Source organism: Hoplias malabaricus, unplaced genomic scaffold, assembly GCF_029633855.1.
Source record: "Hoplias malabaricus isolate fHopMal1 unplaced genomic scaffold, fHopMal1.hap1 H_4, whole genome shotgun sequence".
Taxonomy (NCBI): domain Eukaryota; kingdom Metazoa; phylum Chordata; class Actinopteri; order Characiformes; family Erythrinidae; genus Hoplias; species Hoplias malabaricus.
The window spans coordinates 118,127-142,157 of NW_027101327.1; the positions used below are offsets into that span (position 1 = coordinate 118,127).

The 24,031-nt window shown below is 39.3% G+C and overlaps 2 protein-coding genes and 1 long non-coding RNA gene across 5 annotated transcripts in view; 2 read left to right on the plus strand and 1 right to left on the minus strand.

Moving 5' to 3' along the window:
- LOC136686067 (uncharacterized) overlaps positions 1-8,187 on the plus strand; it is a 34,390-nt gene extending 26,203 nt beyond the window's left edge. Inside the window, exon 4 of the long non-coding RNA XR_010800278.1 lies at positions 8,055-8,187. This is a non-coding gene — a long non-coding RNA (uncharacterized lncRNA). The remainder of the gene's footprint in view (positions 1-8,054) is intronic.
- dnal1 (dynein, axonemal, light chain 1) lies at positions 555-8,217 on the minus strand. Of its 3 annotated transcripts, none has more exons than XM_066659556.1 (8): positions 8,085-8,217; positions 7,622-7,660; positions 7,393-7,502; positions 7,015-7,070; positions 5,852-5,907; positions 5,540-5,666; positions 5,275-5,415; positions 555-1,528 (listed from the first exon to the last, which is right to left on the minus strand). In XM_066659556.1, the coding sequence occupies exons 1-8, from the start codon at positions 8,085-8,087 to the stop codon at positions 1,479-1,481; spliced, it is 582 nt and encodes a 193-aa protein (XP_066515653.1). In that variant the 5' UTR covers positions 8,088-8,217; the 3' UTR covers positions 555-1,478. The 3 variants fall into 3 exon arrangements, with proteins under 3 accessions (XP_066515653.1, XP_066515651.1, XP_066515654.1); XM_066659554.1 differs by lacking the exon at positions 8,085-8,217 and adding an exon at positions 7,751-7,840; XM_066659557.1 differs by lacking the exon at positions 8,085-8,217 and adding an exon at positions 7,743-7,762.
- A 4,201-nt stretch (positions 8,218-12,418) lies between these two features.
- Positions 12,419-24,031, plus strand: part of LOC136686064 (alpha-(1,6)-fucosyltransferase-like) — a gene marked incomplete at its 3' end in the record, with an annotated part of 86,208 nt that continues 74,595 nt past the window's right edge. Inside the window, exon 1 of the mRNA XM_066659551.1 lies at positions 12,419-12,626. The remainder of the gene's footprint in view (positions 12,627-24,031) is intronic.

The window sequence follows — 24,031 nt, forward strand, 5'->3', positions numbered from 1 at the left end:
TAGTTTGAAATGGGGTTAACAATGTATGCAGAGCAACAGGGAGACTACAGTCTGTAATTGTAGAACTACAGTAAGGTGGTGGTCATATCTGTGTTTGGCCAAATGTTTATGGACATTGACTCTTGCATAATTTGTTCTGAAATTAATTGTAATAGTCGTTTCCTGTCTCTGCTCTTCTTGGAACATTTCAACTGAATAGCTAACTTTTTTTCTGTCAAGTTGTGATGGTATTTAGGCACATAAAAATTAATGTTTTCGTTACTGCTGTCGGAGACATATTTCTGGGTCAGATACATCACTCCAGCTCATCTGAAATGTCCACTACTAGTTAAACCTAAGTAAAAGTATTATTGTCAGATATTTGTATTATTTAAACAATAGTATATTTTAATAAAATAAAAATTTATATGATATAAATTAGGCATGCAGCTTTCTACATTCACTTTCACTTATTTGTTTTAAATTCATGTTTATTTTTATAAACCAACCCCCCCCCCCCCCATTTAACTATAGGTAAATCCAGTAACACAGAAAACATATTTATAACAGTCTTTTTATTGCAACATTATAAGATATTTCAAAACATACATTAACAATGACACATTTCTGCATGTAATTACATTAAAAAACGTGCTTAAAATTAAATACATTAAAATTATACAAAATTATGAAACAGGAAATAGATAGAATCTTTTTCTTTGAAATGGTACTTCATTTGACATCTTATTTACTCTGCAAACATGCTACAAAGTCTTCTCTTTTCCCACATGTGCCTTTAGGATGAGTCAGAAGTTTAAAAACACCACAATCAATAGTACAACATAAATAAGTGGTTTAATACTGGGACACCTGGAAACAGAATTGTTGGCATCAGCTTAAGCATTTTTGCATAGTCAGAGACCTTTTATGCTGTGTAATTGTAGCCAGGAAGTATTAATCTTTCAAAAAATTCATATCGGGGACTAAAATGTGCTATGGGCCATAAAAATATGTGATATATTAATAAATTGCATACACAACAATTCATTTGAACAGACGGCTATTTATACTGCATAAGTCTCATGGCCTTAAAGCACCTATAACTTTAAAAAGAAATGGTTTCTCAGAGAGGTTTTATAGCTTTGTAAAAAAAAAAAAACAGTGTCAGTGAAAACAATGGGAAGCTACATAATGCCACAAATGTAGGTATTTTTGGTAAAAATTTTTGCAGTGCATCAGTACCATTCTGTTACCAGTTCCAGTAGCTAAACTTTAAGACTACCTTCACTACGTAACTGTTTATAAGTAGCTGCAATGTGCTTTTAATTCAAGAAATCCAAAAGTTAAAAGTTGTTAAAAATCTAAAGTGGCTTCACCCTATATAAATACATATCAAGTCAACATATAAAAATCTGCATGAATTCAATGGACTTTAAATTGCTAACCTTCTGGTGTTGGAGTCATATAAAAGTTGTACAATGAAGAACATACTAAAACAGTTACTTATCCCCTTCTTTCTCTTCCTCTTCTTGCTTAATCACTGGGATCCCTGAGGATGACATTAGGTAGAAAAGCTATCAGGATGGTTCCAAGCAATTATATCATTCCAAACATGAATGGCATATTTTCTGGATTATATTTAGATTAAACAAAACATGCCACTGTCATCACATGGTCAGGGTGTTTATGTAAACAATTGCAAATGGTAAATTAGAGGGGTAAAGTTCATTAACAAACTTTAATTTGGCTTGTCAAAGTGTGTGGTGGTTTAGTTTGTGGTGTACTGGATGATGTTTGTGAAGTGTGAGGAGTGTATGTGGCGTGTGCAGCGATTCCGTTGTGTATGTGGTGTGTGCAGTGATTGGGTTGTGTACGTGGCGTGTGCAGTGATTGGGTTGTGTATGTGGCGTGTGCAGCGATTGCGTTGTGTATGTGGCGTGTGCAGTGATTGCGTTGTGTATGTGGCGTGTGCAGTGATTGGGTTGTGTATGTGGCGAGTGCAGTGATTGGGTTGTGTATGTGGCGTGTGCAGTGATTGGGTTGTGTATGTGGCGAGTGCAGTGATTGGGTTGTGTATGTGGCGAGTGCAGTGATTGGGTTGTGTATGTGGCGTGTGCAGTGATTGGGTTGTGTATGTGGCGTGTGCAGTGATTGGGTTGTGTATGTGGCGAGTGCAGTGATTGCGTTGTGTATGTGGCGTGTGCAGTGATTGGGTTGTGTATGTGGCGTGTGCAGTGATTGGGTTGTGTATGTGGCGAGTGCAGTGATTGCGTTGTGTATGTGGCGTGTGCAGTGATTGGGTTGTGTATGTGGCGTGTGCAGTGACTGCGTTGTGTATGTGGCGTGTGCAGTGATTGGGTTGTGTATGTGGCGTGTGCAGTGATTGGGTTGTGTATGTGGCGTGTGCAGTGGTTGCATTGTGTATGTGGCGTGTGCAGTGATTGGGTTTTGTATGTGGCGTGTGCAGTGATTGGGTTGTGAATGTGGCGAGTGCAGTGACTGCGTTGTGTATGTGGCGTGTGCAGTGAGTGCGTTGTGTATGTGGCGTGTGCAGTGATTGGGTTGTGTATGTGGCGTGTGCAGTGAGTGCGTTGTGTATGTGGCGTGTGCAGTGATTGGGTTGTGTATGTGGCGAGTGCAGTGACTGCGTTGTGTATGTGGCGTGTGCAGTGATTGCGTTGTGTATGTGGCGTGTGCAGTGAGTGCGTTGTGTATGTGGCGAGTGCAGTGATTGGGTTGTGTATGTGGCGTGTGCAGTGATTGGGTTGTGTATGTGGCGTGTGCAGTGAGTGCGTTGTGTATGTGGCGTGTGCAGTGATTGGGTTGTGTATGTGGCGTGTGCAGTGATTGCGTTGTGTATGTGGCGTGTGCAGTGATTGGGTTGTGTATGTGGCGTGTGCAGTGATTGGGTTGTGTATGTGGCGTGTGCAGTGATTGCGTTGTGTATGTGGCGTGTGCAGTGATTGGGTTGTGTATGTGGCGTGTGCAGTGATTGCGTTGTGTATGTGGCGTGTGCAGTGATTGCGTTGTGTATGTGGCGAGTGCAGTGATTGGGTTGTGTATGTGGCGTGTGCAGTGATTGCGTTGTGTATGTGGCGTGTGCAGTGATTGCGTTGTGTATGTGGCGTGTGCAGTGATTGCGTTGTGTATGTGGCGAGTGCAGTGATTGCGTTGTGTATGTGGCGAGTGCAGTGATTGGGTTGTGTATGTGGCGTGTGCAGTGAGTGCGTTGTGTATGTGGCGAGTGCAGTGATTGGGTTGTGTATGTGGCGTGTGCAGTGATTGGGTTGTGTATGTGGCGTGTGCAGTGAGTGCGTTGTGTATGTGGCGAGTGCAGTGATTGGGTTGTGTATGTGGCGTGTGCAGTGATTGGGTTGTGTATGTGGCGTGTGCAGTGATTGCGTTGTGTATGTGGCGTGTGCAGTGATTGGGTTGTGTATGTGGCGTGTGCAGTGAGTGCGTTGTGTATGTGGCGAGTGCAGTGATTGGGTTGTGTATGTGGTGTGTGCAGTGATTGGGTTGTGTATGTGGCGTGTGCAGTGAGTGCGTTGTGTATGTGGCGAGTGCAGTGATTGGGTTGTGTATGTGGCGTGTGCAGTGATTGGGTTGTGTATGTGGCGTGTGCAGTGATTGCGTTGTGTATGTGGCGTGTGCAGTGATTGAGTCATTTCTATGGGGGGACCTTAGTATGATAACTTATAAGAAAACGTAATTCTAAACGGTCTGAAATTTGACGTGACAAGTCCCGCTCTGCCTCTCGTGAACGTAGCTTGAAAGCTGACTGAGTTTTAGCATTCTGAAATTTTGGCCAGTGTATTCCTATAGGAAAAATTCTGACTTTGAACGATTGTCTTCTGAAATCCGTAAAACGGAAAGCTTCAAAAAGCACAAGCAACCCGAGTGGCTATAGGTCTATGATCCTGTGAAGGTTCATGGTTCAAGGCTCAACTTGAAAACTGACAAACCAAATTAATAACAGTCTACAGGTCATCAATTTCTGACAGGTGTATTAAATCTTTCAACCATCAGGGACAAGGTACCAGATTTGGCCAGTGGAAAAGCAAAAGAGCTGTGCTGAGTCGAGTAGAGTCATGTAGGTTCCATGCAGTGGAAAAACGATATAAGGTACCTTCAGTCATTCATTTGCTCAGATACTTTGCACGTAGTGCTTGATTTTAAACAGCCATATGGATTAAAACACAATATAAAAATGTTCACTGAAGCAGTACTGATATGGTACGCATCTTCAAGTAATCCAGTTTGGAAAAACACCTAAAAATGTAATTGCTTTAAAACACTACACTCAATACACATAAACAACTGTGTTTACTTTAGGCTGGGACTTTTGTTTCATGTCTGAGTAAATCACATGATGCCATCACTGTTTACATCTAAAATTTAAAAAAATGATTACAGAAAATACTGAAAAGATTTGTGTACTGGCACCAATACCAGTTCCAACACAAACGGTACCCAACTCTAGTTGTCTGAGAAGGAAATAGTGAAAACATTCAGTGATATGGGTTTTCAGGAGCTAGATTAAGAAGCACCATGTTAAAGGTTTCTAACTTACATGTAAAACACTTCTAATTTCTAAAGTACCTATTTAATATAAGATGAAAATTAGATATAACAGCTACATTCATTCATTCAATGTCTGAAACCGCTTATCCAATTCCCGGAATCACTGGGCGCAAGGTGGGAACACACTCGGGAGGGGGCGCCAGTCCTTCACAGGGCAACACACACACATTCACTCACTCACACACTCACACCTACAGACACTTTTGAGTCGCCAATCCACCTACTAACGTGTTTTTGGACTGTGTGAGGAAACCAGAGCACCCGGAAGGAACCCACATGGACACGGGAAGAACACACCAAATTCCTCACAGACAGTCACCCGGAGTGGGACTTGAACCCACAGCCTCCAGGTCCCTGGAGCTGTGTGACTGCAACACTACCTGCTGCCTGAAAAAAAAACTCTTTTTCTAGAAAAGTTTTTCAATTAGAACTTTGTTACAACATACCACCAAAAGTATTTCACTCATTTTGCTTAAGTAATAAAAAAAAAAGATCAAAAATGTATGAATGTGGTTTAAAACAATTATTAACGTGTCTAACTTCTAATAGTCTACAAGAGTCTTAAAAATCCTAGTGTGGTCTAAGGGCTAAACAAAACTTCCAAAACAGTGAAAAATGGAAAGGAATACCTAACAAAAAAATGTCAAAATATTCTAGGTTTTCATGCTAGCCCAAGAAATCAAAGTGCTAATGTCAAAGCTTGCTCCTTACCATCAAGTTTCTTTAGGTTGGGGACTCTTTTGGTGGCCTCTTCTATCCATGTGCCCTCAGCAGAGTATTTCTCTTCTAAAGGATTGCCCACAAAAACCAGGTCTACCAGTGATGGAAGCTCTACAAGTTTCACAAACTCTCCTGAAAATGGTGTAAGGTTAAACAAATACTATGATAAAATTGTTTCTGACAAAACAGTGACACTTTTATGAATACTCAAATCATTCTTGGCATATTAATCTTATGAAGTGTATAACATATTCACCCCATTCCTTGACCAAGTTGTTGGACATGTACAGGACTCTGAGCTTCTTCATGACATGTATTCCCTTCAGTTTATCAATGAGGTTGTAGGAGATCCAGAGTTCCTCCAAAGTGTCCCCTACTGCCTCCTACAGACCACAGCAATGCAGTTAACCCAAAAATAACTGTCCTTTTAAATATATGGAAATGTTCATTAGTCAAATATCCTGGTTTAAAAAAGGCTCTTCTGCCATTTAAACTCAGAAGTGTGTGCTCCTGTGAAGTTTATTTTCACTCTAGTACTGCTGCATGGTAGTGTATTATTTTCACTTACTAGTCCATTAAGGTTCTTGATGTTGTTACGGCCCAAGGACAGTATCTTCAAGTTCTCTAAAAGAAACAGCACCTAACAGTTATTATGGTCATTTAAAAGTCATAATTAACATAATCAGGGCTGTCCAAACCTTCTTGGATTGGCCAAATATTTAAAAGTGGGGAGAGGACCAAGAAAACATGCAGGTGGCTTGTTAGCGTCTTATATATATGTTGCACACCGTTCACCCGGTGTGTCAATGGTCAGAGCACTCCCAGGACCTCCAGAGAGCAGGTGTGATTTGGGTGGTGGATTATTCTTAGCGCTGCAGTGGAGCAACAGTGGCTGTGGTGTGTTAGTTTGTTGCATTGGTACAAGTGGATCAGACACAGCAGCACTGAGTTTTTAAACATCTCTGTGTCACGTGTGCAGGTGGATTAGCCATGCAAAAGTGTCCGTAAATGTACACCTGAGTGAACGTGTGAGTGTGTGGTGCCCTGAGATGGACTGAATGAATAAAATTAATGAATGATTCTCAGTGACACAGGCGTGATGGTGGTGTGTTAGTGTGTGTTGTGCTGGTATGTTTTAATCTGCTTCATTGTCACTGCTAGACAGAATAGTCCACCAAGCAAATGTTTCCACCCAACAACATCTTGTGCCCACTGATGAAGGGCGAGAGGACGAACAGCACACACTGTGCAGCAAAAGATGAGCTACTGTCTCTGAATTTACACCTATAAAATTGAACAATTACAAAGGTGTGTCTAATAGTGGTCAGTGTGTGGACACAGTGTTTAAATCTCCAGCAACACTGCTGTGTCTGATCCAGTCAACACACACATTAATACATCACTACCATGTCAGTGTCACTGCAGCTCAGAGAATTATCCACCACTCCAATTTCACATGATGCATGATCTGTGGAGGTCCTGACCATTGTGAAACCAGTGAATGTGTGCTAAAACTATGTACAGCAACAAAGGAACTCGAGTCTAATTGTAAAACTACCTGTATGATCAGTGGAGTGTAAAAACAAGGATGTTATCATAATGGTCATAAAAAGGTTGCATGTTTTTGAGGATCACAGATTTAGTAATGAGAGTTGTATACGGGGAAAATGAAAAAGAAATTGCTGGCTAAGTTTGGGTAGCCCTTTTCAAAACCATGAATGTAATACTCACTCAACCCATTTAAGTTGGCAATTTTTTCAATACAGTTTGTGGACAATGACAGTTTCCTGGGAAAGAAACGAGAACAAGCAGGGTAAAAACAATTATACATTTAAACATATACAAATAAGTTAAACTGGCTGCTTTGAAATTTTGAGATTAAAAGCTAAATTTGACTGATCATCCCTTGGTAAGTTAACAGTACAATAACCACATAATAATTATATTCTGTTGGGTCTATATTAAAATTTTAAGACAGCCATGTTACTATCTTCAAATCAGTTCAGTCAATATGACAAATAAGAGGTCACTAATAGATAGTTGATAATGATCAATTGTAACAGTATTAAAGAATAAGACTGTACAGAACCAAACATTGAGAAAACTCACTCGCAGTTGACTAGGGTTGAAAGAGAAGCATCCATCTTTTCAATAGGAGGGATCTGACCATAAAGTTTCACTGCTTTAGCTTCTGTTGCCTTCTCTCCTGACTTCTCCTCCTGCCAAAAGCCAACAAAGATCATCACTAATGCAGTAATACTAATAAATGGTACATGATTAAACCGTGATACTCTAATACTGACATGTAATGCTTTAAAGTAAATACAGTTTTCCTTACCCATTTCACTAAGGCCTCTTTAATGGTAGTTGCTTTTGCCTATGAATAAAAAAATCGTTTAATTGCAGGAAACTCGTACACATTGGCTATAACTGCCTTTATCTGTGTAATAAAGAATTACCTACATACTCGTGAACACATTGCTGAGGAATAATGTAGATATATCTATAATATTATGTGACATTTTGTAGAGCCACAGACCATCCTGGCCATTTCATTTTAAATCATCCCGCTTTGCTGTTTACACTGAAAACAAACGTTAGCTTGTATGCTTCGCCCTACAATATCTCCCGGTTCCCGGGACAAACTGACACGTCTTGTAGTAACATTATGTCGTGTTATTAAAACAAACACCATTGATCCATTGATTATCTGTATATTAAAATGCGTCGTTGTCTTTTCTGTTGTGTAAAAATGTTTAATTTCTTTACAGAGAAAGACAGAAGATGGATTAGCCACTCACCATGTTGTCTTCAGTGGTTGCTATGGAACTGTCAGCGCTGTTAGCACATGCGCAGTCCAGCGCCTACCATCCGCTTATGCTTTCCTTCAGATTATCTACCAAGATTTAATAGAGTTTTTAATCAAAGTTTTGGGGGTTTTTTTTCGTAATGGGCTTATAACAAGATGAAAACATATTGAAGATACTGTGGCGTTAAACAAAGGCCCACACAAATTAAAGGACTATTTACTTCCCTTTTAAATGACTCTTTTGTTGGGGAGGTTGGGGGTATAAGTGTAGTTCCCATGATGCCTCGGGGCCCCTAGAAAAAAAGACAACTCTGTTTATTTGTTGTTACTGTTGTGTAGTTTAGTTTTAGAAGTATGTAGTTACAAAACTTTGTTTTTTTTTAGATATTTACTAAACACACACCAGAATACCTAAAATATTTGTAATCTTTTAGGTCACCAACTTCATATTGTCGTTTTTTTTTAACCTAAATACATTTTACACTTCATCCCTGCAACACACTCTGTGTTTACCATTTTATTACATGACTTTTCCTTTTTCCTTAAATAAACTCATTAATCGTTTAGGAACTGAGGATACAAGTTGTTGATTAATGGCCTTTCTTTCCTGATACAAAACTTCAGCTGCTCAACAGTCTATGTTTGCTGTTTTCTGATTCTACCCTTCATTATGTACCATAGAAGGCAGACCTAGATTGGAGGCATGCCAGACAGTCACACTCACACTAGCACCTTTCACATATAAACTCTAGAGAAACTCCAGAGTATGAGGTCTGGAGATGTTCCAGAGTGGTCTTTTTTTGTGTGTGTGTCAGACCCATTCTTTCCGCATACTTTAGGCATGGGGCAGTACCTGTGCAGCAAGTGCAGGAGATACTGTGCAATTTTCTGGGACATCAATGTCTCCATTCACACATGCACTGACTCAGACTTGACCTGGAGTTTCTACTAGCTCGGTAGGAAGATGAAGTCTGTCTAAAGTCTAGGGTGAACCTGGTGAAATGAACGTGGACTTCGCTTTCATGGCAGCATATGTCTCTCTAAAATCCAAATATAGGCATCTCTATTAATTATACCTTGTATGCAATTATGTTTGAAAGTCACCCATGCTGTGGGCACTGATGGACCTGAACCTCAGTACAGATGTTTTACACCTTTACATGATAACAGCCTGGATGCTTTGTCTTAGGCACAGAGAACCTGATATCAGTTTTTTTTTCCCAAAATCAAGCTGAAATGTGGACTTGTCTGACCTCAGCACCTCTTTCAGATTATCTGAGATAAGTTGGGCCTAGAAAACTCAACAGGGTTTTTGCATTAAATTGTTTGACTTTCTACCTGAATAATAGAGTTCCATGTATTTTTACTTATTTATTTAATTATTTATTTATTTATTATTTTTATGTAGCAGCAGACTCTTTTTAATGACCAGAGATTTTCAGTGTACTCCTGAGAAAACATGGCTATATTTATCACAACAGAATAAAAGTTTCCCATGCTTGAATGATCCCAGATTTCCTGAATCCTTTTATAATATTTTTACAGTAGATGGCGAAAGACCTAAAATTAACAAATATTTTTAACTGTGTGACAATTCTCTCATGAAAATTGGCACAAACTGGTGAGCCATAACCAGTCTTTGCTTACAAACCCTGAACTTTTGATGGATACTTTTTTAAAAACATTTTTATTCATCTTCTTTTGGTGTAATATTTAAAATTATGATTTTTTTTTAACTTGAATATATTTGATAAAATTTGTTTTTATAAAAAACATAATGTTTATAAAAACATTTGTTTATATTTACAAAATCACATTTGGGACTATTTTGTGAACAAAATGCTTCTCGAAGTTCTGTGTAAGCTCTAGAAAAACTAATCCCGGACGTTTGTGAAATTCCGCCCGGACATTTTTTAAGTCTAAAAAAGAGGACATGTCCGGGTAAAAGAGGACGTCTGGTCACCCTATAGTAAGCCCTCTGCAGATGGTGGCAATAATTGCAGGTTTTCAGTAAAGGGAAGCCTTGGCAGAAGCAGTATAACAAAATATAATAAAAACATCCACAACTTTCTAACTTAACCTTAGTTAGAGCTTTATCTTTTAAACCATAATTTACTTCACTGTACACAAAAAAATAAATAATATAAATAAATAATTCATGCACCAAAAATAATTATTGGCTCCAACACAGGGTAATGAGATAATCAAAAATATTCTCTTTGCCTATCAGTGCTTTTAATCACGTGTGACTGGTTAGACCTTGCATCTGCGTTCATTTTAAGATATAAGACCAGCAGAGCAGTGACGTGCTCATTTTTCCTCGCGGTCTTGTGCCTCTCCTCTCACACCACTGGGTGGCACTGCTGTGACAATAATCAAAGCCCCTTCGACTCCATCGTCTGGTAAAATATGCTGGGAACAACTCAAGCGCAAAAGTGTATTTATCTGGCATGGAATAAAAGGCATGCCTCCTCGGAGACTGTCTGGCTCTTTCATGACTGTTTCATTTAGAAATTATTGTTTACTAGAGCAATATTATACAACCTTGCAACAAAGGGGTTTTTTCCATTTCTTTATTTTGTTTTTTCTCCATGAAGCTTATTCTGTATTTGGGGTGATCATATAGATATATGCCTTTGTTCATACAATGAAACAAATATGAATAGCAATTAGTTGCTCTTGATTATATAATTATGTATTAATACATAGTCAATTAATTAATAACTCACGTGCTTAGCAGCCCACCTCAATCACCTCTAAACATTTTCTTCCTCCGCCAGGCTCAAAACAAACCTGGTGGTCTGGTTTAGGGCAGAATCGGAATTCCAAAGGGAAGAGTAAGAAGGTGTTTCTCCTGATGATGTGGAGGATGGTGCTGTGTTTAATTTCAGTCTTGAAGCTCATTTTAAAAACAAATTGTGTTATATTTACCACCTAAACTGTAGCAAAACAATATTTAGGGTTTTATTTTATATCCATTTTCCTTCTGTAAAATGCAGCTCAATGAGAGTAAATTTGAAGTCCCTCAATGAACTTGTTTAAGGAACACTACATAGTATTTTTGTCATAAAATTACAGTTTCAAAATCATCGTGATGCTTCGCTGACCTGTTAAAGGGAGACTAGAGTCCCCATCATTGCTCAGTGCTGCAGAAACTGCACTATGTATCTTTTAGAGGAGGCTAGGAAACCACCCCTGTTCTGACCCTTGATTTCAGGACAGTGCTGAAAAATAAATTATACTCTGCATCTTTAGGGGGAGCCAAGGAGCAAAAATACCAAATTTTACCTAGTGTCCCTTTAACACTCCGTGGGTCTTCCACATGGGCACATCCACTTTCAATTTAGTTAAATTATTAATTTCTGGTACATCTCGGACTATTGTGTGATGTTAGATTACCGAGTGTGGTACAGTGCTTGCCTGGAGGCTCATAAAGATCTGCTGTAATATTTCATTAAATTTTGCTTGCCTCTATGATGAGTCTTCCAGGTGACGCTGGAGATCCACTGGAATTTTACACAGCAATTTCTGGGCAGACCACTGATGGCTAAGAAGAGTAAGATAAAATGCCACTTGTCAGCAATTTTTCAAACAGTTCAATTTACTGACTTTTCCTTCATTAATTTCTCGTTAAACTAGCACAGTCCAGCGGTGTCAACATTTCCAACCTAATCATTTTATATCAGGCCTAATCATTATTCTCGTGATTGTTGGTAATATTTGTATTAGTTTATTTTGTTCAGTTTGTGCGTTTAAAATCATTGTGAGAAAATTAAAAACTAAACCTTGTACAAAGGACAGTAGTCTGAGCGGTCTGACGGTGGACCAGCTGTGGCCTACAGTCAGCATTGTGGCAGATATTTTTATGCCAGTGGACCGCTACATGCTCAGTCTGGGTTAGGTGTATCACACTGGTGGTGGTGGTGCTACAGGTTGTGTTGCTGACACACAGCTACAAGGTTCAAACCTGCCTCGGGTCAATGTCTGTAAAATGTTTGAGTGTTCTCCCTGTGTCTGTGTGTGTTTCCTCCACATGCTCTGGTTTCCTCCAACACGATTCTGTAATGAAAGATAGTTATTACATTACTAAAGGAGGTGGAGGTTTTATTTGTAAACTGTCAATGGCCATATATATAAATTAATTAATTTATTTTTTTTGTGATATATTTTCAATTTTATTATATGAATTTCAGAATTCTTTCTTATTACAAAACAAGTGGTAGTTGTATATATATATAATTTTTTTTTTAACTTAAACGCAGCTCAACAGAGTCCGCGGGCTTTAAAACAGTCCATTAGAGAGTGCAGGAGAGGGCGATGCGAGGGGCGCATGCGCAGTGCGGCACTGTTGTCAGCCGGAGCGGAGCCTCCTGAAGAGCCGAGGTTCTGCAGCAGCATTAACAGCGGCAGCTCTCCTCTTCTACAGCTACCGAGGCTTCACTTTTACAGTTGCTCCCTCCGCCAGAGGCCTTCAACAGCTGCGTTAACCCAGAGCACCTTTCTCCGGAGACTTGATTTGTTCCGTGGTATCGAGGTGAGCCCGCCGCCGTTACAAAGAGAATTAGATACACAAAGGAATCGGCAAGTCTCTCTCTCTCTCCCTCTCTCGGCCTGTTGCAAGCCGCTTCCAGTTTCCGATGAAAATAACGGACGTGCTTTAGCTGGGCTCTCTGACCTGCTATTAACGTTAGAATGGCGGATTTTTGTGCAAAGCTCTACGCGAGGGTTTGTTTACCCACAGCTCTCGGCTCGAACCGAGCTTGCGTTGGGTTTTTCTTAAACAGTCGTGGGCGGCTTTGCGAGTTAATTTCGCTCCACAGACACACACTACACGGAATAAGGACAGGCAGGTGACACACATGAGGTTAGGGTAACTGCAAATTATGGTTAACGCGGACGGTTGTTGTGTAACTGTCACGAGTTGCGTTTGCGAACAGTTTGACTGGAAACGAAGGCAGTTCAAGAAAACGTGGGTGAAGAAAGTATTCCGCTTTAGGTTTAGCTGTACGGGCCTGTAGCGCATTAACACTTTCTGTTCACAACACGGAGTGACAACAAACGAGACTTCAGCGCGGTAACTTAGCGCCCTTACTACCACAGACGCGGTGTGGACATCCGCCGTTCATATTGTAACCTTGTTTTGGAAGCGAGAGCTCTTTGTATTTGCTCATTGAGATAAACCACAGGGCCACCACAGGCCCATGGCTTAGTTTAGTGCCTTTTCAACCCCTCTTTAGGCTTCAGGCAAGTCCACATCCTTTATTATCACATCCGAGTTGTGCTTTGTGTGTTGTGTGGGGTTGAGGTTAGTCCTCCGGCTTTAGAGCTCCGTGTGATCGATGAAAGGGACACTAGGTAGTATTTGTACCTTGGAATTACAGCTTCGAAGTCATTGTGAAGTGAAGGACACAGCCTACAATTCAAATATTATGCTATGTGCTATGTAACTTTTGGAGGAGGCTAGGGACCCCACTCCCTTGATTTCAAGATAGTGCTGTAAAAATGCAACTTTAGATGGAGCCCAGGAGAAAACATCCCAAATATTTCTTGGTGTTCCTTTTAAAACGACCAACTCAATTGTGGAATTGATGCACATCCACAAACTAATGCAAAAAATGCTATTGTTGCATACATGCTAGTGATTGGTCCTGCAGTGTTACATCTAGAAATGTAAATATCTAATATTGTCAATGACAAACTTTCAGTCGAAGTACACTTCACAAGACTAGCCTTTATGCTGTGAATGTCATTTATTTTTAGGCTACAGTTCACACCACGCTAGATTAATACAGGCAGATCCCGCACATGAAATGCGTTATTTCAGATGGTGACAATATTCAAATTTTAATGTTCAGCCTCTGTTTAATTTTGCAAACTATCACAGGCTACAGATACTCACTGATTTACCAATCATGCCTGTTTCTGCTGTTGCCATCACAACAGCCAGCCAATCAGCTCCATGCATTTGGGTCAACTCTCTATTTTCTGACAACTGCACAAAACACCAATACCGTTACCGGTATCCAAAAGTAGGATAGAAAATGCTTATTATAATTCAGCCCCTGTGAGACAGTGAAACTTTGCTGTGAAAATGCCATCACAATTCCCCCCCTCATATTCATGTCGTTTATTCTTGTCAGCACAGGTTTCACATTTATGTTGTTTATTTCTTACATTTGTATTTGACTAATAGCTAAGTTATTATTAAAAGTATTGTAATAATTTAATCAGTTACCATTATGCAATATTTCATATTTTGTGTTAGTATTATTGTTTTTATTTAATGATAATACTTGATATGTAGGCTAACAGAAAATAAACAACCAAAGCATAGCAATCAATAGTCACCCATGTTGACTCCTCCCAATCTAGCAACATGGATCGGTGTTCCAGATTTTAGAACAGCAGAAGAAAATATGTAATGTGTTAAATTTTTAAATAAACTTTTGTTATTGAATGGGGAGGTGATGAAGATTTAAATCAGTTAGTATAAACGACTTTGTTTACTGTATCATTTGAACACAGCAGAACAGTCTTTTGCATCGTGAAGATTTTAGAAATGCTTCAAAATTATTTTTTACATTGAGACTTAAGACATTTATTTTCTTCTCCTTTAGAGTTACTATTTTTAATTCTCAAAAACTGAAAACTAGTTACTAATACAGAGTAGTAGGAAACATATTTGGAATGCAGCTAAAGAGAGCAAACACTACTGTCACACCGAATTGTGAGAGTTCTGGCTATAGTATCTCCTGTTCATTGGAGTCTGTTGCACAGAGATGCTATACTACTGTGCTACAGTTGACCAGCTGGCATTTGACTTGTAAAATGTTGCAGCTGACCAAAGTCTGTGGGTGAATAGTGGTACTAAAATTATCTGAATGCTTTTTCAGTCATCAAACATTAACATTTGGTTATCACTCATCAGTAAATTTTGGATAGACCTCTTTGAGATCTCCACATGAAGCTGGTGACCTGATGTACGCCCATGTTCGGTTTACTTGCAGTGTGTATGTTTTTTTTTAAATGGAAGCAATTAGAAAATGAACTCTGACAATGGACATGCCTGGTGCATCTGGGCACATATTAGGTTTCTGGGTCCTGATGATGAAACGTGTGCCATATCCTCTGAAAACTGTAATTGAATGGGAGGGAGCTTCAGTGACCACTGAAGGCCAAACTCTGTTGTTTGTATTTCTTGTTGTGCCTTGTTAAGTTGGGTTTTATTTTACAAGAATTTTTAACCTGAAACCCTTTATGGCTAATGTGATGACTAATGGTTCTTTCTTATTTCACTGGAACCCTTGCTTAAATTGAGTTGCATCATCTTTTGAATAAAGACTCAGCCTTTCACCATGTTTGGAGCCACCCAGATAAAGCTGTAGGCATTGTTCAGGATCAGACATCAGTTTTGATCAGATCCCTCATTGATTTAGAGAACAAGAGAAGAATAGATGAGACCTGCATAAGATATTAGATTGTTAAAGTTGTTTCTTTGTGTTTTGCTCGTCTGGCCGGAGAGGAAGGTAGCCCAACGAGCCTTATATTACAAGGAAACAAAGCAATCTTATCTTACGTTTTGTTAAGCTTTAGCTGGGTGGTTGTGTACTGTCCACATTTAGCACCCTTTAGCTCCGCTGTATGTTTGTGTTGCTGAGAGAGTTGCGGATTTTGTCTAATCACAGGGCACCAATATACAATCTTGGTACAAAAGTTAGTGAGTGAAAACATTGTATGAGTTAAAGGTGACAGTAACGTGTTTGTGTTCATGGAGAAAACACACTTTTAAGGTGGAACGTTATGGTTGAGTTCCAAACTGACTGCAGCCTGTAGGTGGCGGACGTTGAAGCTGTTCATCTTTTGTTCACTGTTTGAATGAACACACAAACTCTTTTGTAACTCTTGTAGTGCTTTCAGTCTGAGTTTGCTTTTATTTGGGTTCAGTTTCACCTGAAGTAATCTGAAACAGCAAAAACAAGTCTTTCCCACAAATGGAGCAACATCCTTATCTTATTTCATGCTTTTCAACATACGAAGGTATTTCCACCGTCCAGGTGCCTTCAGAATTTAATTTCTTGTGGCTCAGCCAGTGAGGTACAGAGAGAAAGCCTGAGCCATTTCAGACCATGACCCTTAGGTTTTTTTTCCCGCCATTTACAGAACTAGGGCTGCATATACACACTGGGGCTTTTTCCAGCTTGCAGACTGACAGGAGAGCTAGCAAATGTTGTTGTGAAAATGTTTCTTAAATAAATTTGATCTAAAAAAAAAAAACTTTAACAAATCACAAACACTTGTTCTTATTGCATTCATAATATGTACAAATTATTCATTTTAATGCTTCATTTGGTGTTGTTATATATATATATATATATATATATATATATATATATATATATATATATATAATATATATATATATATATATATATAATATATATATAAAATACTGTTGTCACATTTGGAGATACTTGAATAATTAAGTGAAAAATCTGATGACATCCATAATTAGATCATTATTCCCAGGGGTGAACTATGATGAGGAGTGTGATTAACCCGGGGAAGCTCGTTCTGGTTTTGTACTCTTCATATGGAGAATTAATGGCAGAGAAGTGGACCATAAATACAGTAGCAACATCACTTAGTCTGAACATTAACTGTAGGTCAGGCAAGGAGCTTTAGGAAACCACAAAACTGTGGCAGAGGAGAGACTGACAGGAATCTCACTTGGGCTTGGCTTTTCACTGTTACCCGCTCTAGAATTATCATGATAAACAGACAGTATTATTGAATTTAAAATTGAAAGTTAGCCACACCATATGATGTTTTGATTTCTGGACAAATCTGAGCCAGTTTGTTTTGCTAATGACTCCCTTATGAAGCCATCTTTTTAGCTTGATCTGTTTCAGGGTCACAGTAGGGACAAAGGCATGTTTATTTTAATTAAACTCTTTAATAATTGTAGTACACATGGACCATCTGAACACAGCACAGTTTCCACAGTCTGTGGATCATCTCATTTAAGGTTGAGCCCAGAAAACTGAGTGGCATTCAGGCATAAAGTTCACGTATGGCTTGTTTCAGATTTTACTTCTTGATGCATCAGCAGATTAAGTGACAATGTGTTCACAAGCACAGCAGAGTATTCAGACATTGGGATTGGAATATAAACCATGTTTAAATACACAAAATAAATAAATCATAAAAAAAACCATGGCTTTTGAACACAGACAAAACAGCCTCAGAATTCAGGGACTTAAGAACAGATCCGTGTTACTGGTTTAAAGACTGGTGACGTGCAGTCTTATGTAAACTAACATGCAAGTAAACACAATGGGTGATAATGAGGTCAGTGAAATATTGTACACCAAGTCCATAATGTAATTATTGTGACAAGCCTATAATGATGTGTTGAGAAATTTGTCTTAGGAATGTTTGACGATTCTTACACAATCATGTAACATATCTTAGCACAATGTGGTGAACCACAACCCATTTATGCAAAGACTGAGCCTTTCTGACACTTAAAACATTTAATATCTTGTATCTTCCCAGTGCTATGCTTATTCGTTCTTCTTTACTCTCTCCTGGTCTTTCTCTCTCTCTCTCTCTCTCTCTCTCTCTCTGTGTGTGGATCTCTCTTCGGCGCTCTCTATAGCTTTCTCCATTCTGTCAATATCAGAAGCCTGCTCTTGACTGAGTTTCCATGGTGATGTGAGCAGTGGGCGGGGGTAGAGTTTCTGATTAGTTTTAATGATAGTGTAGTTTGCTTCTCTCTGTAGAACACAGAAAACCCCCTTCAACAGGTGGTTTTGTATTCAATAGAGGAAGGCGGGTGATTGGAAATATGGAAACAGTCAAATTTGGTGTGTGTGTGAATATGATAGAGGTGGGCGATATAAACATATGTCAGAAATTATTCCATATCTGAACACTACAAACCTTATAGTAGCCTAACCATGTGATAATAAGTCCAAAAACAATTAATTTCAACTTCTAAAATGTTTTCAGTGGTTTATTGACTTATTTTTTTTTTTGTCCAAATTGATTTTTAAATTGCTTCTGAATATAACCTCGCTAACACAAGCTTAACCACCTGAGGGAACAAACACACACAAGCAGGAGCAAATGAATGCAAATAGTTAAGTGTCATAACATTTAACATATTCTAATTCTCAGTGTAGCTGTTTGGTTTTTTATTACTTGTGAGACAGGTTTTCTGCCTGTTGGCGAAACTGATTTTTTTTTCACAGCTGGATCCAAAAAAAATGGGTAGGTTCTGCAGTGTGAATGGTGATGGCATCTGTGAGTGTGTTAAGCAAAAGATGCTCCAGAAAGAGCAAAGAGCCTCAAATAAAGCCTTATCACGCAGTGGAGCGAGACGGGTCACTTACAACATGTTATAGAACAATGAAGTAAAAGGAAATTAAAAAATAAACAAATAAATAAATAAAAACTGTCCATTGGTCCATCTTCCAGGGCTGTGTTTAAAGAACATTTGTTTAGCATTTTTTTCCCTTAAAATTACAGTGTTTTGTCATTGTGCTGCTTTAGTGATCTGTAACAGAGAGAATAGAGCCTCTGATGATGCTACTCTGGACTCAGCACTGCATTCTGTAGATTTTAGACGAGAGTAGGAAACCATCCACACTCGCCCCCCCTCCCCCCCGCGCGATTTCTGAACAGTGTTGTAAAGGGGAATTACACTATGCAGCTACAGGGGGAGCTCAGGAGCAGACATCTTGTCTAATTTTCACAGCTGTTCACAAGCTCAGAATGATGGCTCCATGACTTTGCTGTAAACAGCGGATTAACCATGACTCTGTCCTGACTGTGTTTATTTATCTATGGTATTGGTGCTGGTGATAAATTCAACCACAGCAGTGCTGGACTTAAGTGATTTTGCAATGCCTGCCCACTGATGTATTGCTTCCCATCAAAATACATGGGTTCTGGTTTCCAAGAATCCAGAACAGAGCTGGTTTGGTGGAGCAGGCCTGTGTGACTCAAGCTGTGGTGTTCTTGTGTTTTAGGGGCGTGTGTTAGGAAGGGGGCTACTCCAACTTTAAACGAAATAGCATTTTTCACTCATATCTAATATTAATATGTGTGTGTGTGTGTGTGTGATGGAGAGAGTGAGAGATGCGTGTGTGGTATGTGTCTGAGATGGATGATGAAGTGAAAAAGCAACAGAGGGGGAGGTTAATCATACAGACTGAATCCCTGGCAGGAAGCCTAATGGCCGTAGTGTAGAGCTTGCTTGCATGATGAGCTTCAGACACTCACTTGCACTGCTGCAAAGGCCCACCTCCACAATGAGGGACAGCAGCAGCGCTCAACTCCAACATCCGTCTCCTCTCCTTCTCTCCTGCACACAGAGACTTGGGCAAGACAGCTGGGAGATCATGACTAATCCCGAAAGGGACTTCTACTTTTAGTGAACGCTCACAAATACCACCCCCCCACGCATATGTTTGCAGATTCTAGGTTCTAGGCTGAATGCATTTGCACCCATCAGGTTTGACAGTGGCCAAAGACTCAGCTTTTTTTCATTGCTTATAAATACCTCGCTGCAACGAGGAGTGTTCCTTTGGCAGCTGCAGGGGGAACCGCTTTGCCACCGCACACCGCCAGCCAGCAAAATAGAGGTCAGGAATAGACTGACGGCAGTCCTCGTTCGACCCTTCGTTCGCACAGAAATAACAGGCTTTTTTTTCCTGAAGCAAGTCTACAGCACACAGCATTCCCCCTGGTAGCATCATGTTAAAGTCTAGTTACCACGATTGCCTACAAGCAAGACTCATTTATTTTCATGTTTCATGTGATAATCTTCTCATGAATCCTACCCTTGTGGTGGATGGTGTGTTAATGTGTGTTTGAACCTGATCTTTTTTTTTTTTTTTTAAGCGTTTTAAAGTGTTTTGTTTGTGTGTGTGCATGTAACGACATTCATTCAATATTCAAACATTAAAGTTATTTCTGTTAAATAAAAGTAGTAGTCAATATTAATACTATGCAAAAATTAATTGCAATTACATGATACAGATAGGCGGCACGGTGGTGCAGCAGGTAGTGTCGCAGTCACACAGGTCCAGGGGCCTCAAAAAAGTGTCCGTAGGGGTGTGTGTGCGTGTGTGTGTGCGCGTGTGTGTGTTGCCCTGTGAAGGACTGGCTCCCCCTCCAGGTTGTATTCCTGCCTTGTGCCCAATGATTCCAGGTAGGCTCTGGACCCACCGCGAACCGGTTACAGAGAATGAATGAATTATACAGATATATATAGAGGAGTGTGATGTGTTCTCTCTGTGTTTCCTCGGGGTGCTCCAGTGTCCTCTCACAGTCCATAAACACAAGGTGCATTAGCGACGCAAAAATGCCCATAGGTGAGAGTGTATGAGTGAATGTGTGAGTATGTGTCACCCTTTGAAGGAATAGTGCCCCCTCCAGGGTGTATTCCCACCTTGCGCCCAGTGATTCTGGGTAGGCTTCGGACCCACCGTGACTGGGATTTGGATAAGGATATACAGACATGGAATGAATGAAATATATATATATTATATAATATGAAACATTTTACATTTATACATAAGAAAATACAAAATGTAGAGCGATAGCAGTTTATACTGGGAGAACTAGAAATATGTGGGGCTTTGATTTGCATGAAGATTTTCCATATATATGTAAATGATGAGTCAATTTTTCCAGTCTGTAGTAGTCTTCCTCGATTTTCAAGTTCAACTGAATTGTTTTTTATTAATCATGGAAATATTCAGTTGATGCCTTTTGTTAGTCTTTCTTACATTCTCTCCCCACCTTTTGCTTTGTGTTTGCATATTGGGTCATGTTTTGGTTGCGTTTATTTCCTGATTCCTCGTGTTTCTCCTGCAACGCCTCATACCTGTGATTCCTCTGGGCATGTGGATGAACTCACAGGTGCCTTTTGTTGTCCTAGAGCTTTAAAACAATTGTGCCTGCGTGTCTGGGTTGTTGGTCATTGCTATTGTTTTTTGATTTTGATTTTGTTTTACTTTCAAGCTTAGGTACAGCAGTTTGTGTTTGGTTCAATTAAAAATGTTGTATCTTGCCTTCTTTACAGCCTCAGTGTTATAGTCTCCTAATAGACAGAGTGATGGGACATGAATAAGCATTCATTTATCACCACAAAATAGAAGCACTCACATTTGGGCTGTATAACAGCTACTTGGTCCATTGTCCCTTTCACCCAAACGCTAGGTATAGAACAGAATAACTCAACAGCCAGTTTACAGTTAACCCAAATGCTGAGTCATTTTTAAGTATTTTTGTGCAACATATAATTGTAATACAAAATTCTAATAGTGTTTCTATTGGTCCATTCATCATGACAATTTTACACAGTGTGAAGGACAGCTGCTGTGTTCAAATGATGTAATAAACTAAAAAAACACATCAATTTAGATGTTTTATTGGACAGTGACAATACGTTAACAAATTGAGTAACTAACTTTTTTTACATTTTTTTTAAATTTCAGTTTTATTAATCATATTGGTTTTTAGGAGGGTGGGTGGATGACGATTGAATGTAAACCTTTACATGTGGCTTACTCCATTTTTATTAAATTTTACAGTAGTCTGGTGGTTACACATTTTGTTTTTGATATAGACTTTACATTATTAACACTACTATTAGAAAATGACAGTAATTTTACAGTCATTTATTACATTGTGGTGGCAGCCCTGGTTGACTAATGTATCTCAAACTCACCCTTGTCTCTCTAGCCGTCAGGAGGAGTACCTTATTGGAGTCTGCCTCATTCTGTGGCCTTTTCTCTGAAGCTCTTACACAGCCCATGTCTACTTTACATTAACACATACCTAAACATCCTGCTGTAGCTCCAACCCACCCAACACTATTTAGTCACATTCGTAGGCGCACACACACAGACACACAATGGCAGCAGATAGGAGGAAGAGAGAGCGAGAGAGGCAGACAAAATGGGGGGAGGGGGAGGCTAAAATCCCAGGGGTGTCATATCTGAGGTGAGGAGGATGTGGTGGTGGTGGGGGAGCTTTTTTTTTTTTTTTCTTCTTCTTCTCTCTCTGTGTTTCACCCCCTCCTTATGCTCCGCTTCACTCTGCAGTGCTCAGCACTGATCCCAGCGCTAATCTGCTGCCTCAGCTCAAGCAGAGCATGCCCAGTGGCATGCAAGCTGCCTTGTGGCTCATTAAGGACCTCTCTGGAACAATTAGCATCTCACACCAATGGATGGAGCACTGCGGAAGGACCCATAAAGTTGGTGATCGGGGCAAAGCTCCAATAGGACTGTTCAGTGTCAGAAAGAACTTGGAGCAAGGGGCAAATGTGACCCTGTAGTTCACGTTCTTGTCCATTGCAAGGGGCAGAAAAGTGACCAAAAAAGAATATGCTATTCAAGCAATAAATCTGTATGTATATTGTCATTAATCAGTATAATTGTGTCACTAGCACATTTAATAAACTGCCAAATCTTCATGCATCACATGGCCTGTGGATCCTGGGTGTACAGTGAAAGCTCACTCATCCATAGATCAAGATTAATGAATATATTATACAGTACACAGCTGCAGATTGAGCTGATGTCTCAATTCGAATCATTGGCTGCCACAGATGCTGTATTTATTATTATTTTTTATTGAAATCTTTACATTTATATTTGCTGAATATATATATATATATAATATATATACATTTATACAATATTTGCTGAATAATTTTTAGATATTCTGTCAATGTAAAGGTACTATATCTGACATTCTGCCACTAGATATCACTCTAGAGCACCAGCAGCACAGGCCAAAACAAATGTGTCATATTCACCATGCCGGCCTCGCCCCCCCCCCTTTGTGTTTTTAGTACAACACTCAGAGAAAGAGCAGAATGGAGCAGTTATAGTTCTTTGTCAGAGGTATTTTTAGTTGGAGAGTTTTTTCAGTGGAAGCATATTTGCACAGTCATTCTCACCTGAACTTACATCATGGTCTTGTCTTGAGGGGAGGGCACATTTTTCCACAGGGCAGGACTAACTTGCATGCATAGCCAGTCAAGCTATGTAAATAAAGTGCGAATAATAATTTAAATATTTAGAATGTATCCAGTGTTTTGGTGAGGGCTCAAATTACACTTGGCAAAACTTACAAAATTCCATTGAGAATCACCCAGGTTTTTTACTATACAAAACAAATCATTTTTGTTTATTAGCTGAAGATTCTGGATTTGGCAAAATTAACTCATAAAAATATTGTATTGTTTGAGTTAAAGCAACACTAATATTTTATTTTTAAATTGCAGCTTCATCCTGAATCATAGTAATGCTTCATGAACCTGTAATAGGGAGATTAGAGCCTCTGTCATTGCTACTCTGGGCTCAGCACTGCAGAAGCTGCACTGTGTAACTTTAGGAAGAGGATAGAAAAACATCCCTCTCCCTCCCCTCCCCACTGATTTTAATAGTGTTGTCAATATAAATTACACTAGGGAGAGCCCCAAGAGTTAAAAAAAAAAAACTTACCTAGTGTTCTTAATTATTTTTTTTCCCCAGATATAAATATCTAATTTAGCAAGCAACTAATCCTTATTCAGGTAATTTTTATATATATATATATGTGTGTGTTAAGGCATTTTGAGTAGATGTTGATTCAGAAACAGAGTGGATTCTCTGTTTTCATAGCTGTGTTTTTTTTTTTTCCCACAGCTATGAAAACAGAGAAGGCTGTTTAACCAAAATTGTTTTAAAGTCATCTTTTAAATTCATTTCGGTTGAAGTTGCTATGAAGTAAAAATTCAAGGTGATTCCATTATTATTGTAAGGGTTAACAGAATGTAAAAGCCTCAGTGATTCAATGCTGAAAGTATGAATCAGTGAAGGTGCAATCCAATCACATCAATCTGCTCATATCCCAGTGAATCCTCTTAGCAGCCAAATC